This window comes from Ipomoea nil, unplaced genomic scaffold (genome assembly GCF_001879475.1).
Source record: "Ipomoea nil cultivar Tokyo-kokei standard unplaced genomic scaffold, Asagao_1.1 scaffold1576, whole genome shotgun sequence".
Taxonomy (NCBI): Eukaryota; Viridiplantae; Streptophyta; class Magnoliopsida; order Solanales; family Convolvulaceae; genus Ipomoea; species Ipomoea nil.
The window spans coordinates 933,376-951,030 of record NW_017618004.1 but is presented as its reverse complement, the minus strand read 5'-3'; the positions used below and the strand labels follow the sequence as shown (position 1 = coordinate 951,030).

General features: G+C 42.3%; 2 protein-coding genes across 2 annotated transcripts; one reads left to right on the top strand and one right to left on the bottom strand.

The window, feature by feature from the left end:
• The first annotated feature begins 11,335 nt into the window (after positions 1–11,335).
• On the top strand, positions 11,336–12,654 carry LOC109190296 (uncharacterized mitochondrial protein AtMg00810-like). Its single transcript, XM_019340770.1, has 2 exons — positions 11,336–11,668; positions 11,830–12,654. Exons 1-2 carry the CDS (start codon positions 11,336–11,338, stop codon positions 12,652–12,654), a joined length of 1,158 nt encoding a protein of 385 aa, XP_019196315.1.
• Positions 12,655–14,506: 1,852 nt separating this feature from the next.
• LOC109190258 lies at positions 14,507–17,228 on the bottom strand. Its single transcript, XM_019340733.1, has 4 exons — positions 17,037–17,228; positions 16,379–16,484; positions 16,232–16,326; positions 14,507–15,209 (listed from the first exon to the last, which is right to left on the bottom strand). The coding sequence occupies exon 4, from the start codon at positions 15,201–15,203 to the stop codon at positions 14,712–14,714; it is 492 nt and encodes a 163-aa protein (XP_019196278.1). The 5' UTR covers positions 15,204–15,209; positions 16,232–16,326; positions 16,379–16,484; positions 17,037–17,228; the 3' UTR covers positions 14,507–14,711.
• Positions 17,229–17,655: the final 427 nt, after the last annotated feature.

Genomic DNA, 17,655 nt, shown 5'->3' with positions numbered 1-17,655 from the left:
GAGAACCGGCTTTTGGGTTAAACTTGTTTAGAGAACTGGTTCTGTGCTCTGGGTATCTATGGCCACTCGTTCTGGGAAAAACTTGGACGGAAGAAACATGGCTGGAAGCAGTTCCAGGCCACCCTATCGTCTCCCCGTCAATCCCACCCCTGCCCCGATGGTCTCTGATGAACCTCCAGTCTCTAGATCCCTTGGTTCTGTTGTCTCCTTTTCAGTTGGTGGGGATGACTATGAAGCTTTTGGGGTCAGAAAAAATTCTGGCAAACAAGCTTGGGTTCCTAAGACTAATCTCTCCCCCCATCCCCTCATCACCCATTCAAAAATACCCGTAGGATGGAAGGGGAGGATTGCGTTCTCTCTCGTATCAGTACAAACAGAGGGGTTGCTGTTTTGGAAGAGAATGAGGTTCTAGAAGTCGATACTGTAAAGAAGTTTGCGTTGATTGGTCGGTTTGCCGGCAGAGTCCCCGGCATGAAGGTGGTAAATGAATTGGCCAAATCCTGGGGTGTTTGGTACAAGCTTGAAGTCCACCTTAATGGTCATGTCTTATTCTGGTTCAATAAAGAAGAGGATAGGCAGGCTGTTCTATCCGGTGGCCCTTATGCTTTGTTTGGAAAACGATTGTTCTTTGAGCCCCCTCGTGAAAGCTTTGTTCAGAGCTATGAGGACTATCGTTTCCTGCCGGTCTGGATTAGACTGCCCTGGCTTCCTCATCCTTGCTGGCATCACAAAGGACTTGGCAGAATTGCTTCAAGCATTGGGGAACCAATTCGTATGGACAGATTTACGAAAGATAGGAGAAAGACGGCCTATGCCCGTATTTTGGTGGATGTGGATTGCATCTTGAAAAAGCTTGAACTGGTGGATGTAAAGCTCCCTAATGGTGAGTCGTTTGAACAGGAGATCATATATGAGCACCTACCTCTGTTCTGTACTCGCTGTGGCAGCTCTAAACATGTGACGGGTGATTGCATTCTAAGCCAGCCGAGTTGATGGTAATCCTAAGAGAAGGGCTGTTGACACCTCTGAAGGAAATCTGGATACGAATGGTCATAAAAATGGTGATGGTGCGGGTGTTGATGGTTCAAACGAGAGGGTGGTGCCTGCTCCTTCTGTTATTATACCATCTGGTACTATGGACGCTGCTGCCTACAAGTTTGGGGCTCGTGAAATTGCTTCTTGTTCCCATGAATCTGATGGGGATGAATCGTGTCTGCCATTAGACAAGAATGACCTAATTTCGGCTGCCGAAACTTCTGTGATTGCTAGCATCACCTTGCCTGTTGTGGGAGAGGCTTCAACGCTTGAAAAGAATGCTGGCAAAGAGAATGATGGGCGGTGAGACTGCGTTGACCATTTGACTTGCTGATGGTGTGGCGGTCTCCACTTGCTTTCAGCACTTACAAGATTTATAAATTTGTTACTGGAATGGTTTCAAGAAATTGTGAGTGTTGAAGTGGCAGAGGCATGAGAAGGAATGATTTGGCCTGGGTTTCGAATCAACCCCGAGACACTTTTGGTAATAGTTGACTCTCTATAATTTGTTCACTTGTTGACCTGGTCTGGGACATGCGTGACTCACCATATCAGCCTTGTTGACTTTACATCTCTCGTAAGCCGGAATTTTTCTGATGTAACACAGAACTTTGGGGCCGGCCTAGAACTTTAATTAAAAAGCTTATTTAATTAAGCCCAATGGCCGGTTCAACTCATTATGCTTTGCGCTCTCTTAACCTCCATTTGAGATTGGGGGGGGGGGGAGGGGCATCCGTGTACTTCCGGGGTATGCCCCGGTTACTCCTTGTACGTTTTACAGTTTTAATTTACATTTCCGATTTAAGAACTTGCAAAGTAGAATACTCAAATTCAAAGCTTGAGGAAGAAATTTGGACAAGATGGAGTGAAATGGAGGTTTCTACATTTTCACGCCCAGAATTAGGAAAGTAGAAGATGCCAACGCAAGAACATATAGCTCTTCAAAATGCCCTCTTTCTATTTCTATACACAGGCAGCGGCGTCTCATGAGGGACGGGACCGTCAGCCGCAGGTGCAACGTTGACAACCAAATTAAATCTTCTCTCTCATCTGCTTTCATTTCTGGATATTAATTAATGGAATGAGGAGATAATTAAGTTAGAAAAGAAAAGGATATCTAAAAAGATGAACTAATGATATTGTCCTAAGTGTAACGTTGTCCTTAATTACCTCTCTATGATACATGTATTAGGATTATATTATTAGTATTAGACTAGAACTTTACTTCGTACCTTATATTTGTATCTTCAGACTTTGATATTCTATTTTTGAGGAGTTAATACCCAAAATCGTCCTCGATTATAGTGGTTTTTCTCAATTTCGTCCTAAACGACTTTGGTGACCTAATATCGTTCCAGACTTTTGTGTTTCGCTCAATTTAGTCCCAAACTTTTGTATTTTTGCTCAATTTAGTTCCTCATTTGTTATTCTGTCCATTTGGTGTTAAATAAATAGACAATTCAGTAATTTTAATATTGGCATCTCTTTACTCATAGACATGTGAACTGCGAAATCCCTTTTTTTTTACGAATTACTCCCAAAATTATTCTTAAAACTGCGAATATAAAATTTGATTTGCAGGTCCGGGAGTAATTCTGGGTGTAATTCGTACAAGAAAGAGGAATTTCGCATTTCACAAGTTGAAAGTAAAGAGAGATCAATATTGACATTACTGAATTGTCCCTTTATTTAACACCAATTTGACGAAATAACAAATGGACTAAATTGAGCGGAACACAAAAGTCTGGGACGATATTAGGTCACCAAAGTCGTTTAGGACGAAATTGAGAAAAATCACTATAGTCGAGGACGATTTTGGGTATTAACTCTATTTTTGAGTTTTTACCCATTTTGGTTCCTTGACTATGGCTCATTCTCAATTTTGCATTCCGGCTTATAATTGCACCCAATGTGGTCCCTTAACTTTTGAAAATTACCCCAATTTAGTCATCCGTTACATTTTCCATCATTTAGGCGTTAAGTAGGAGGGCATTTTGGTCCTTTCATTGCCACCGCGCCTTCCCCAACTGCCATCCCCTTTACATATTCGTTTCTTCTTCACGGCTGAGCAAAAAAAACACCAAGGACCCTAGATTACTTTGGCTTCTTCTTTCTCTCTTGCGTACGATGTCAACACAGTGGAGGCAAAACACCAAGGTTTCTTATTCATCGTCATCATCTTCGCCAAGACAGAGGTACCACTACGGCGATGCAATCCCTACGCGTATATGCAATTGTGGCAGCGAATGGAGCATTCAAACCTCTTGGAGTAGCAAAAATCCCGAGCAGAGGTTTTGGGTTTGTGTAAGGAGCATTTCAGGTTCACCTTTTTGTTACAAATTTCTCAATTATTACTTGTTGTAATAATTTTTTAATTTGTTGATAGGATGGTGTCGGATGTGGATTCAAGGAATGGTTCGATCCTCCCATGTGTTCACGTGCGAAGAAGATTATTCCCGGCTTATTAAGAAGCATGAATAGAAAAGATGAGGAGATTGAGAGGTTAAAAACAATGGCAGTGCCCTCTGTTGGTCGTGGAAGTAATTGTAATTGTAATTGTAATTGTGGCAAAAAAGGAGGCTTTAAGTTTAGGAATAAATCGTTTGTAGTAATTGTTGTAGCATTTAGTATGTTTTACTTGTACCACAAAGCTGTTGAAACTGGGAGTAATAGTTGTAGACTCCCTATAGCATGATGTGTACTTTGTTTGTTGTGGCACTTGTTTATGAATGGAAGTTTACTTTGCTGGAATTGTGTTTAGTTTTTACTTTTTAGAATGCAAATGAAACTGGAACTGGAACTTAGCAATATGCAACTGTAAACAAGTGAACTGGAACTGGAACTTAGCAAATGAACTGGAACTTAGCAAATGAAAAGGAACTAGAACTGCAAATGAAACTGGAACTGTAAACAATATGCAACTGTAAACAAATGAACTGGAACTGGAACTTAGCAAAATGAAACTGGAACTATAAACAATATGCAAATGGAACTGTAAACTGAAACTATAAACCAGATCTGTAAACTGGAACTGGAACTTAGCAAAATGATAAACTTCATTGATGGTGGAGTATTCAAAACACAGAAGCTTTACAATGCTAAAGGGAGTATTACCCACAAGCAGTTTGCATTATCCAAAACCACTACAATTACACCCACAGAAAAGACAATGCTAAAGGGAGTATTACCCACAATCAGTTTGCATTATCCAAAACAACTACAATTAGAACAATCAAAAACAACTACAATCAGTTTTCACATAATTTGAATGCCTTAATCAATCTCGATTGGTTCGGAGGCTGTGTTCTTGAATTTCGTAGTCAAAGAAGACGAAGACCTTGTTTTATACTTCCTCCCTATAGGCTGAGCAACTTTTTGTTTTTTCTTTGTTAAACCAAGGGTCTTTTGCCTTCTGAGAGGGACAGGTGGAGGTGCAGTACTAACTTGCTCTTGTACAACAGTAACAACTTGCTCTTGAACAGCAGTAACTTGCTCTTAAACAGTAGGTAATGACATCTCTTCATGTGCTTCAACCTCAATCTCTACTTGGTAATCATGTTGAACTAATTCTGAGCTTGCATCTTGAATAGGAATCTGTATGAAAGTAATCATGTTAGGTAAAACAAGCAGTTTGTATGAAAGGTATGTTACTAAGTTAAAACTTACATCAAACATGGTTGCTGGTACATCAACCTCATCTGCTCTTGCATCTTGATTTGTTCTGCTGCTTTGTGGCTGGTTTCTTTGTGGTTGAGGGTTTCTTTGTGGCTGGTTTCTTTGTGGTTGAGGGTTTCTTTGTGGCTGAGGGTTTTTCTACAAACATAAAACAGTATAAGTAAATGTAATACATGGAAAAAATTATAACTAAAACTAGAATGTAATGTAATACTTACAGGTTTCAGTAGGCATCTCCTACTACTATGGCCTCTTTGTTTACAGAATGTGCAATGTAATACCACATGACTTCTAGACATATGGACGCCATCCTTTGTGATTTTCTTTTTTTCCTTGGCTTCATCAGCTCCTCTCAACCTCAGTCTCCTTGGCCTCCCAGGTTTTGATTTGTATTCAGGTGGCAAGGGTGCTTCTAGATGAGAATGAGGCCACTCATTTCGTCCAGCCATTGGATTAATGCCTAATTCATACACCTTCAAGTATGTTTCAACACTGTAGCAGTTATGTATATAGTATAGCACATTGTGTCTCTTCATCCAGATTGCACAAATGCCATGTCTGCAAGGGAGTCCAGTCAAATCCCATTTTCTGGGTAAGGATCCTTCCCCGGACAGTTAGCGTGACGGCCTGGTCAAGTGAGGTGGTTTTGGGGTTCTTAGGCTCCCTGGTGGGAATTGGATGACTTCTTTCGGGCTTCCTCTTATACCCCAGTTGCGCCCCTTGGGGCGGGTTCGTTACCTGTTGTAGTTGACATGCCTTGGCATAGGCTTCTCCGAGGGTCCTCGGTTCTTGGGCGGCCAAGGCCCTCTGGTGTTCGGGGTTAAGGCCTGCTAAGAATTTCCTGACTTTGATCCTCTCGGTGGATACTAGTTCGGGGGTGAGTCGAGCCAGTCGGCAGAATCATTGGTAGTATTCCGAGACTGGGGCTGCCCCTTGTCTTAGATGGAGGAATTCCTCGCATGTGGCGACTTTCAGGTGGTTGGGGTAGAACTGTTCTCGTAACCGTGTTTTTAGGCCTTCCCAGTTGAATTCGGGGTCTTGTTCGTACGTAGGTCCCTCACGGGCCCACTAGATGTCGGCCTCGTGTCTGAAGTAGAAGGAGGCTATCCCGACTTGGTGGTGTTCGGGGCATTGGGTTGCCCTGAATATCTTGTCGAAGGTCTCAATCCATTCTTCGAGGGTCGTGGGGTCTTCGTCTCCCGAGAGGGTGGGTGGTTGGTGTGCCGAGACTTGGTGGTGGATTTCCAAGTTCCCGTTCGTTGGTAGAGGTTGGGGGATGACAGTACTTAGTGCCTGGGCAATTTGGGCCAGGCGTTATAGATTCTGGATCAGGAATTCCTGAGTGGGGCGTCTCGGTGTTCCTGTCTGTTTCTTCTTGGGTGCCATCCTGGTGGTTAAAGGTTGATATTATTTTGTGTTTTCACCTTGATGTAATAAGTGAAGGAGAGTTTCTTAATATTTAGAGGGGAATGAAGTGAGGGGAGGTGATGTGTAGGTTTCACAATCTCACCGCGCGTCCTAAGGTTCTTAAGGCCTATGTTCCTAAGTACCTAGAGTTCAAACCTAATGTCCTAAAGTCCGGTCTTAAGAGTCTTATCCTAGGGTCAAACTTAGGCTCTGATACCAACTGTAACACCCCAGATTTTCAAGACATTTTAAAACTTATAATAAAGGTAGAATCTTATTAAATCCCAAGATATAATACAAGCGTTCGGGGTGCTATGCCACACCTGGGCTAGAGAACCCAAGTGCACAGGCTAAATAACTAATAACCTCAAAGCGTAATTACATAAACATGGCACGCAGGCCGAAGGGGAACTAACTACTTCTACTTTCCAAGTTCTAGCGCGCTCCAGTGACTTAATCTTCTGTGCCTGAAAGCCAAATATATCTGTTCAGCGAGAGATGCTGGTAACCCACTCCAACGCGTTGAAATACAATACATATAGAGATATATATAGATATACGAAAACCATTTTGAGCATGAAGGTATATCCTACGAACTCTAGCTTTAAAACCGGGAATGACTCGACAGATAAGGCCAGACACGAGCAACTGTTATAACAAGCATATGCAGTTCACAACAGATAAAGCAGATACGGCAAAGCATAAACAATAATCATAACCCAACATAAGCAGTCCCCAACATAAAACCCATAGTCACATCCCCCAGGACACTCATAATCACCACTCATCCATATCACAATACTTAGCACACTTTGTTGGCGCCACATGACCAATCGCATGCCCATACATGAGGGTCAGCGCATATAGCTCTGACACGGCCCCGCAGCACCCTGCCCCGTATCGCAACACGGAGGGGTCGATCGCAACCGACCAATGAACCGCAGCTCATCATAGTGTTTGATCGCAACCAAACAGTGGACCGCAGCCCAAGAGAATGTCATCTGACCGCAGCCAGGAAAGAGGACGAACCGCAGCTCGTATAGAAACGTTTGATCGCAACCAAACGGTGGACCGCAGCCCAAGAGTATCAATCTGACCGCAGCCAGCTTCTGAACCGCAGCTCAGGATAACCAATCTGATCGCAACCGAATTGGGGTAACACACACACATAACACATAGCAAGCACATGCAACCCACATTACACATTGGGAAGGGGGGGTAAAACGTATAACAAAACCTATGCGTGATCCATCACATACTAAGAATAGTCCTAAGGGGTTCATACTCCTTCCACCTAGGTCAACGGGATACCAATTCAACTAGCATGCAATATAATAGACTCATAAACCTACGAACGGTACCCGAAATATCAAACTAGACATAGGCACGATAAACGGAGTCCGTTGGGACACCACGGGGAACGGGGGAACATTAAACGGGGAAGCCGGGGTCCCGGGTGGGACGAATTTCCAGCGGGTAGCCGGTGGGTGGGGGGCCACCCGCCGGTTTCTACTGTTCCGGGCAGCGGGTCGCCGGCGGGCAATTGCCCGCCCGCCAGCTACCCGCTGCCGGGCGGTGTTTCACGGCCATGGGTAGGTGGCGGGTCCCCTACCCCCCACCTACCCCCAACTGACTCTTTCCATCACTTTTACGCCCCGGGAACCATTGTGGAACCCGAAACCATGCTTAGACACTTTACAACGCAATTAACGACAACACGTAGACAATTAACGGATCAAATACGAGAAACGAACAGCACGTAACCCATCATGCTTTTCTAAACGTAATCAACACCCGAACATGCGATTTCCCCACCCGATAATCCAAGAATAATATCATACGATATAACCTAGGGTTCTAATCACTTTTATATCAACAAGAATACGATTCGTCTTCTAATTGCAAGATTCGGTAAGAATAACACATAAACATCAAGAACGTCACACAATTATCAAGAACAACACATAATCATCAAGAACTCTATATAATCATCAAGAACTCCATAATTATCAAGAATCTCCCAATATCAAGATTATCAAGATCCCTCATGGGATCATCACATCAAACATCAACAATAATCATCATAACTCGCCAAACACAATAATATGGGGGAAACCCTAAGGGGGAATCATAACTATGAAAATAGGTTTTGTTGAGACATGGGTTACCTCTTAGCCTTAATTAATTCCTTGGCTATGAAGGATCTTTCTTTCAGCTTTCTTGATTTCTTGATTTCTCCTAGGGGAATTCTTGGTGCTCTTTGGGTGGTGAGAGATTATTATGGTGGGGATTCTAGATGCCTTCTAAGTTCCCTATTTATATGCTATGGGGTCTAATTCTCCTAGGATTAGGGATTGGGCTTAGAGATGGGGGGCCCATGGACCATGGTGGGCTTAATGCTAATTAATCCTTGTGATTTATTTCCTTTATTTTTGGGTAGATGGTTAATTAATTAACTGGTTTTAGGACTCGTAACACGGGGTGTTACAAATATGCCCTCCTACTTAACGCCTAAATGATGGAAAATGTAACGGAGGACTAAATTGGGGTAATTTTCAAAAGTCAAGGGACCACATTGGGTGCAATTATAAGTCGGAATGAAAAATTGAGAATGAGCCATAGTCAAGGGACCAAAATGGGTAAAAACTCTCCTTTTTTTTGAATGCCAGACTTTGGTATTCAATACAACACAATCTATATTCTCATCTTGTATCAGTTTCCAGATTTTCTCTCATGAAGAATCTCGGTGCTAATGATGACGGATCAGTTCGTTCCTCTAAACGGACCGTTACCGAGACCTCTCCGATGCTTATTGGCAATAATCTTTCGTTGGCTCATCACTTGTTTCCCTGAAACTCACCTCTTGGAATTATCTGTTCTGGAGGACGCAGATGTTGCCATTCCTAGAAGGACAGGGCTTTCTCAGATTCGTTGACGGTACGGCACTGTACCCGTCCGCGTCGCCGGCCGGTGCATCGATGGCGGATAGCGCACCGACGGTCGATCTTTCGGCTCAGCAAGCGGCGTGGCGGAGGCAGGACAAGGCGATCTTGTCGCTTATGATTTCGTCTCTCTCCGAGGAGACGTTGTTTTTTGCGGTTGGCCGGACAACTTCCCAAAAGCTTTGGCTAACCATTAAGCAATCCCTCGTCTCTTCTACTCGCTCCCCGCCGTTGCGGTTGTTTGGTGAGTTACAAAGTTTGCGTCAGGGAATTCCTATATATCTGACTACATTGGTCGGGCTCAGATGCTGATTGAGGACTTGGCCCTAGATGGGCAGGAGGTCACGTTAGATGATCAAAATCTATACGTTTTTAGTGGTCTCCGGCCTGAATTTCGTCCGTTGGTGGCCGCCTTGGCGCGGGGTGCTCCAGTTTCTCTGACGGAGGTGCAAGATTTCATGGTCTCGCAGGAATGGATCTGCGCCGATAATGGTGTCGACGTTGGTGGTCCGGTTGACCGTACACCGGGGTGGTCACGTCAGCGGCGGTCGGGGCCAGCAGCCGCGAGGCGGCGGTGGTCGTGGCAGAGGCGGTCGGGGCCGGGCCGGGCCGGGGGCACTCCGGTTCTGGGCCGCGGTGTCAGATCTGCAACAAACAGGGACATATTGTGATATCATGTTGGCAGCGTTTTTTGGCCTCCCCTGCTCCTCAGGCAAATGTGGCTGTCTCCGGTGGTGATGACTCGGTTGGCCCTCATGAGTGGTTTCCTGATACTGGTGTTATCAACCATGCTACGTCCGATTCCTCTGTTTTAACTTCTGCGACAAATTATGATGGCCCAGAGACTCTTCGTGTCGGCAGTGGTACAAGTTTACCTATTGTTAATGTTGGTACTTCTTCGTTAGCCACTAATTCTAGGTCATTTACTTTGCGTGATGTTTTGCATGTTCTTGGTCTCTCTAGCTCATTATTATCTGTTCAGCGTTTTGTCAAAGATAACAATGTATTCTTTGAGTTTCACTCTCTTTGTTTCTTTGTGAAGGACACTTTGATCAAGAAAGTCCTCTTTAAAGGGCATGCATCTGGAGGTCTTTATTCCTGGCCTGCGTCTTCTCCTGCTCCAGCTGCGTTTGTTGTTGCGTGCTCCTCCTTTGTTTGGCGTATGCGGTTGGGGCATCCGCATTCGAGAGTCTTACGTAAAATTTTAGAGTCTTCGTCTGTTAGTAGTTTTAATTTTAAAGATCTTCCCAATGTTTGTTCTTCTTGTCAATTAGGAAAATCATCTCGTTTTCTGTTATCTCGTGTTGAAACTACGAGTACGCATCATTTAAAATTAATATATTCTGATATTTGGGGCCCTGCGCCGTTACTTTCTGCGAATGGCTTTAAATATTTTGTGTTGTTTGTGGATGATTATACACGTTATATGTGGTATTATCCAATGCATGCTAAATCTGAATTATACGTCATTTTTGATAAGTTTCGATCACTTGTTGAACGTTCTTTTTCTCGCAAGATTATTTCTTTTCAATCTGATTTAGGGGGAGAATATAAGAAGCTTGGTTCCACTCTTTCTTCTCTGGGTATTTGTCACAGGCAATTGTGTGCGTATACTCACGAGCATAATGGCCGAGTTGAACGCAGGCATCATCATGTTGTTGAGACATGACTGTCTTTAATGGCTCAGGCATCTGTTCCTTCTCGTTTTTGGGACTATGCTTTTGAGACTGTTGTCTACCTTATAAATAGAATGCCTACTCGTGTTCTTTCTGATGAGTCACCGCACTTTCGTTTACATCGTTCTCCCCCATCCTACTCTTACTTGCAGGTATTTGGTTTTTTGTGCTTTCCTGTTCTACGTCCATATAATCGCAATAAACTCCAGTTTCGTTCGTTTCCTTATGTTTTTCTGGGATACCCTACGTCTTATCGTGACTATTGTTGTTTAGATACTAACACTAACAAGGTTTTTATCTATCGTCACGTGCAATTCGATGAGACTGTTTTTCCTTTTGTTACTCGTGTTTCCTCGCAGATGTCACAGTCTCGCCCTGAGCCCAGGGGTTGCGTCGGTTGTCGCTCCGGCACGGGATACCGCGACTGCATCTTCGGATGATCACGAGCGTGCTGCCGAGCCGGTTTTGGCTGCTACGGGTGGTGCCGAGCAGTCCGCATCCAGTGAGCGGACTGTCTCGGACCAGCCCGTGTGACGACGCGATCGGTCGCCAGGCTCCACTCGTCGAGGTGCGGCTACGACTGCTCCTCGGACGCACGTCATGGCCACCCGCAGTACAGGTCCGCATGAGCATGTTGCCTTGGTTTCTACCGCTGTACCCGAACCAACTTGTTATTCTCAGGCGGTCAAATTCCCAGAATGGCGTGATGCAATGGACTCAGAATTTAATGCCTTGGTTCATAATAATACTTGGGGTCTTGTTCCTTTTGAATCAGGTATGAACGTTGTTGGTTGCAAATGGGTTTTTAGAACCAAACGAAAGGTCGATGGTTCCATTGAACGACACAAAGCTCAGTTGCTTGCTAAAGGCTTTAATCAGGTTGCTGGAGAGGACTTTTTTGAGACCTTCAGTCCCGTGGTTAAATCAACCACGGTATGTCTCCTCTTGTCTTTAGCTGTTTCCCGTGGGTGGACTATTCGTCAACTGGACATTCATAATGCATTTTTAAACGGAAAGTTGGTTGAGACTGTGTATATGGCCAACCTCCTGACTATGAGGACAAGACACTGATCGGTCACGTGTGTCTGCTTCAGCGTTCTCTGTATGGGCTCAAGCAGGAACCTCGTGCCTGGTTCACGCGACTACATGATTATTTGGTCTCTGTGGGTTTCTCGCCCTCTAAAACTGGTGTCTCTTTGTTTATTTATTCGCGTGATGATATTCGGTCGTACTTTCTTGTTTATGTTGATGATATCTTAATTATGGGGTTTGATTCGGATCGTGTTACTGCACTGGTCAGTAAGCTGGCTCTTGAGTTTAAAGTTCGTGATATGGGGGTTCAGTCCTTTTTCTTGGGAATTGAAACTGTTCAATTATCTAGTGGTATGCTTTTATCTCAGCAGCGTTACATGAAGGACATTCTGAAACGGGCAGGTATGGTTGAATGCAAACCATTGGTCACGCCAGTTTCGTCTGTTAAACCCGTGGATGGTCCCCTGGTTCCGTATGCAGATCCAACTCATTACCGCAATCTTGCAGGTGCCCTACAATATCTTGTGGTAACTCGCCTTGATCTTTCTTATGTCGTTAACCGTTTGTGTCAGCATATGCATGCTCCTACAACTGTAGATTGGGCAGCTTTAAAAAGGGTACTGTGCTATGTTAACGGTACCCTCAATATTGGTCTCCACGTATCTGCTTCTAATTCTCTTGATATTCATGCATACTCTGACTCGGATTGGGCAGGTAATCCGGACGATCAAAAATTCACTAGCGGTTTTGATATTTTTCTTGGGAAAAATCTTATATCTTGGGTTTGTCGCAAGCAAAGGACTGTGGCTCGCTCCTCAACTGAAGCTAAATATAAGGGGTTAGCTGATGTGTCTGCTGAAGTCACCTGGCTTGTCTCTCTCATGTAGGAAATCGGTTTTTCACCTATATTTGTGCCGAAGCTATGGTGTGACAACCTTGGGACAACTTATTTGTGAGCCAATCCAGTTTTTCATGCTAGGACAAAACATATTGAGATCGATTATCACTTTGTTCGAGATAAAGTCGCCAAAAAGAGTTGCAAGTTCACTTTATTTCAACCAGAGACCAGATAGCCGATATCTTTACTAAGCCTCTCATTTCTTTACGTTTTACCTCGCTCCGTCACAAGCTCAATGTTTTGGCTAGCCAACCTTGCTTGAGGGGGAGTATTAGGACTATATTATTAGTATTAGACTAGAACTCTACTTCGTACCTTTATATTTGAGTTAATACCTCCGATGGTCCTCCGAGTATTAGTCATATACCAGCTGTGGTCATCCGACTATTAAACGACCACGAGATGTCCTCCATCTTTTAAAAATAACCACCATTGGTCCTCCGTTAAGTTTGCTGTCAAATGAGTGTTAATTTTGAGGGTAAAGCTGTCATTTCACATATATTACCTCCTGCTTCGTTCAGTTCACAGCCATTAATGGCGAGTTCCTTCCAAAATTATTGTAAGACCGCTGGTTTACAGAGCTGCTCCTGTTACAAATGAGATACGACACCAGATTGGCAGCGTCTGTGCGTTACACTCTCAGGGAGCCTGAACACAGCAAAACTCCTAGATGCATTATGTTTTCCTTGCTTTTTAAATCCCACTACCACACTGCTCCAATCAGCTCTCAAGATTGCACTCATTATCTCTTTTCCTTTTTTTTTTTTTCTTTTTCAATTCCAAAGCCACTGCCTCGTTGCCTTGACATTGATGCTTACAAAAATACAATGGTAGAATTACAGTGGCATTACAATGGTAAAACTAATATATATTGCATGCTGCTATAGCGGTGAACAAAGTCACTACCTCACTGCTTTTGCTTCCCAGAATTCCAGATTGTGCATCTATCGCCGCAGCAGTAACTTCACAAACACTTAATACAAAGAATTCAAAGTTGATAGCTACTTGGTGTACTAAAACAGCACCAAGATGCACACACAGGAAACATGCATTACCAGATTGCATAAGCATCGTTCGTGAACATATCCCAAACATATAAAGCAACCAGAGTTGGGAGCTGAGCCGTAGCGGTGAATCCATAGTTTTGGCTTCATACTCACAAACTGACCAAGGTTGACCAATTGGTCTCTAGTACCCCAATTATACGTATATATATATGCACAAACTCACAAAACCACATATTGCTAAAATTGTATGCAATGTATATCTAAAATATAAATTAATAACAATGACTCATATTCCAAAAGAAAATGAAAAAATAATTTATTGTACAAGAATTCTCCAAAAGAGTATGCACTATGTATACAATAAAAAAAAACACAGACACACACGAACCTCTACTACATAGAAGATGTATGAAAAAAAAAAAACACATATATGCAAATTGAAATGAATCCTAGCTAATAAATAAATCACAGTACACCCAATAATGAATAATGAGATTAGGACACACATCTTTTTTTTTTTTGAAACCAGAACCACAACTAGATTCATATATCACGTAAATCCTTACATAAAGCATGACAAATAAAAGGAGGGCGGTGTGTATCAAACCCGACTCCTTAAAGACAGACTAGCATTTCTAGCTAATACATGATCAACTATATTAGCCGAACGCTTTACAAAAGAAATAGAAACATTTGAAAATAACACAAGAAGACTGTTAATATCACGTAAGATTAAACCATAAGGAGAACAATTATTGAGTTGTAACTGATTTATAAGCCACTTTAAATTGTGGGTTATGTTGGCCCAAGTTTAAATGGACCTATACAGAAATAGGATGACAAGCGAAAATATCTATCATATTAGGAGTACAGAGTATTTGGCAAGCAAAATTGCCATTGCCAGTCGACAGATGCAACAAAATTTTATAAGCCGAAAAGTCAAAATGTGTTGGTAGCAACTAGAAAGACACTGCAAGCCTCAATTCAATGATAAAACTGATACAAACTAGACACTACCAACCAACAGATAAAATTGAGACTACTCACTTAAAAGACTACTTAACCCTTTTGCAACAGTTACGTCAACTTCTTTGTTTCTAATTTCCAGCTGAGTCTTCAACTCAGTCCAAATCTTACCTTGCCGCCTAATAGTGTCTTCTTGCCGCCCAATGATGTTTTCTTGCCGCCCAATGGTGTTTTCTTGCCGCCCAATGGTGTGTTTTAGCTTCATAATAGAGTCTGTGTGCTGCCTAACTATATCTTTTCGTCTATCTTCTTCTTTGGTCATCCAATCAATTTTCAGATTGAGAAGCACATTAGCTGCTTCAACCTTAACAATCTTTTGAGTATCCATGCTATCCAATTCACGTGTATACCTCATTAGCTTTTCCTTACTGTCTTCAGAGTCTTTACTTTCAAAATTGGCAATTCTGAGCTTCTCCATACACTCTTCAAGCTCCTTCCGGAGAATTTCATTCTCCTTCAGGAGAATTTCATTCTCCTTTTTGTAACTAGACGAAAAGTAATTCATTGGTACCTGCAACCAAAATGGCAAACCTGATTGAGGCGAAATGTATTTCATGCAAAAACTTGAACTAGGACAAATACCCTCCAGGATTTTATATTCACATAACTAAAATTTCACTAATTTCAGAGGCCAATCAATCCCTCAGTTACTAACCTAATCAATCACAGAATTAAGGAATGTTAAGAAGCTTCCATACCACTTGATATGCATCATCATATATACTAACATGATTGTATCAGATATTATTAACGACTTCTTATCAATCTAGTACAATCTTATTGATATATATTAATCTATGATAATACTGAATACAAAAGATGAGTATCTGTTTTTTTTTTGGTTGATTTCCCATTTCCTAAAATAGAATGTCAAATGTTGTTGTTGTTCCTGTGTTGCAGGTGGTCTATGGTGGGCCCACAGAATGGGATTCAGTATGGGCCCTTTGCTAACTCAAAATCACCATTGTTAACACCAACACACATATATCTAATAAGAATAACCATGAGTTCTCGTGAAATCACCATGAGTTCATGAATACGATCTGCATAGCCACTGCAAAATAGCGAAGTGTGTATAACACTAGCCACAGCGAGCAACCACGCCATATCATACAAACAGTAATGAGTATTCTCTCAATAACTAACAAAGCCCATATGTTATGAACAAAAGTCATAGATAGTGCATAAGGTCTCATCTCACAAGATGTAGCCTATAGAAGGAAGATCTACAAGATCTGACATCTATTTTCAAAGATTTGATCTCATTGTGCCTAATAGGTGAGCACTTGACCACTACACCAAAGTGACCAAACCCAGAGTTCACATATAGCTATCAATCCTCTACTATATTCTTCAAAACAGAAGTGGTGCTGAGGAATAGGATTGCATGTACTATAAAAGAAATTAAAACAAATCAAGCCTAAGTTATGACAATCACAAACAAAAACAATAAACAAACACTACACACTAGAAATAGAATTAACAGCATGAAAGAGATAACAAAAAATTAATTAATAATAATTAAAAAATTACCTTCAACAGCGGCGAAGAGGTGGACGGCGGTCGGGGGAGCAGCGGACGGCGGGGAGGCTGGGCAGTGCGTCTGTGTGTGGCGGAGCGGCGAGCGATGGCTTGGGGCGGGTGGGAGCGACGACGAGGAGGCGGAGAACCGACGCGAGGCTACGGCGGAGGCGGAGAAACGGCGGAGCGACGACCGGCTATCGCGGCTGGGCGGTGTGGCGTTGGCGGAGAGAGGCGGAGAGAGACGGAGTGAATTAGTTTCGAACTGCAGACGAAAACGAAGGTCACGTAACAATCAATAATAATAATAATAATAACAACAACACACTCACTTAAACAAACAAGTACACTGACTAATACAAATTAACCAAACTCTGTATGAGTAAGTGAGCTACTGTATTTTTTGAGTAATTAACCAAATCATACATTAAGTTATTAACCAAACTCATACAAATTTACTGATTTAGGAAAATTAACCAAAATCATACTTGTAAAATGATAAGAGTTAGTCTAATTCATACAGTAAAATACAATTAGAGAATTGGATTATATGTTGGTGTCTTGATTAACTAGCAATCTATAATACATGAATTAGTCTATCATACATTCATACATGAATTAGTCTTGATTAACATTAGAGAAATTAGGGAAATTAGATTTCTTGATTAGGGAAATTAGGGCTAAGAAACAGCTTCATGTATTCAATTGCCCTAATTCATGTATTCAATTGCTCTGTTCATACTTCATACAGTAAAATACAATTGCCCTAATTCATGTATTCAATTCAAATTTGAGAAATTAGAGCAAAGAAACAAACCTGATGAATACTGAGAGGAGACCAGAGGCACTGCCGGCATTCCTGCTGACCGGCGGGCGGCGACTGAGGGCTGAGGGGGTTACGGCGGTAAGGCGGCGAACCGGAAGCAGTGAAGCAGCGACTCCAACTCCGTCGACTCCAGCGACGAACGACTCCGCCGACTCCAGTCTCCAAAGCTCTGCGTGAAGTCGTGAACTGCTATCTAAATGAAAAAAAAAAAAAAAAAAAAAAATTATATATATAATACAGCCCCAAAACGGTTTGGGGCTGTATGATTTTGGCGGCAATCGTTATATCCTACACCACAGCCCACATAGCACTGTGCGCCGCGCGCCTCCCAAAACGACATCGTTTTGGGGTTGTATTGGGAGGCGCGGTAGGAAGTTGCTGAGATTATGTGTATTCGTTCACAACGTTATGTGTATTCGTTCACAACGTTATGTGTATTGGTTCATACAGTTATGTGTATTTTTTATACAATTATGTACATTGTTTTTATACAATTATGTACATCCGAATCAGAAAATTTGTGTGTATTATGTTAAGAGTTGATGTGTATTATGTTAAAAGTTTATGTTTATTATGTATTATGTTAGATTATGTGTATTATCTTTTAAAA

What these genes read in the sequence shown, in the direction of transcription:
- LOC109190296 (XM_019340770.1), top strand. Translation starts at nt 11,336, where the DNA reads ATGGCCACCCGCAGTACAGGTCCGCATGAGCATGTTGCCTTGGTTTCT. An exon ending in CCGTGGTTAAATCAACCACG is followed by an intron (nt 11,669 to 11,829) that starts GTATGTCTCCTC and finishes TGTCTGCTTCAG; the next exon opens with CGTTCTCTGTATGGGCTCAA.
- LOC109190258 (XM_019340733.1), bottom strand. Translation starts at nt 15,203, where the DNA reads ATGAATTACTTTTCGTCTAGTTACAAAAAGGAGAATGAAATTCTCCTG.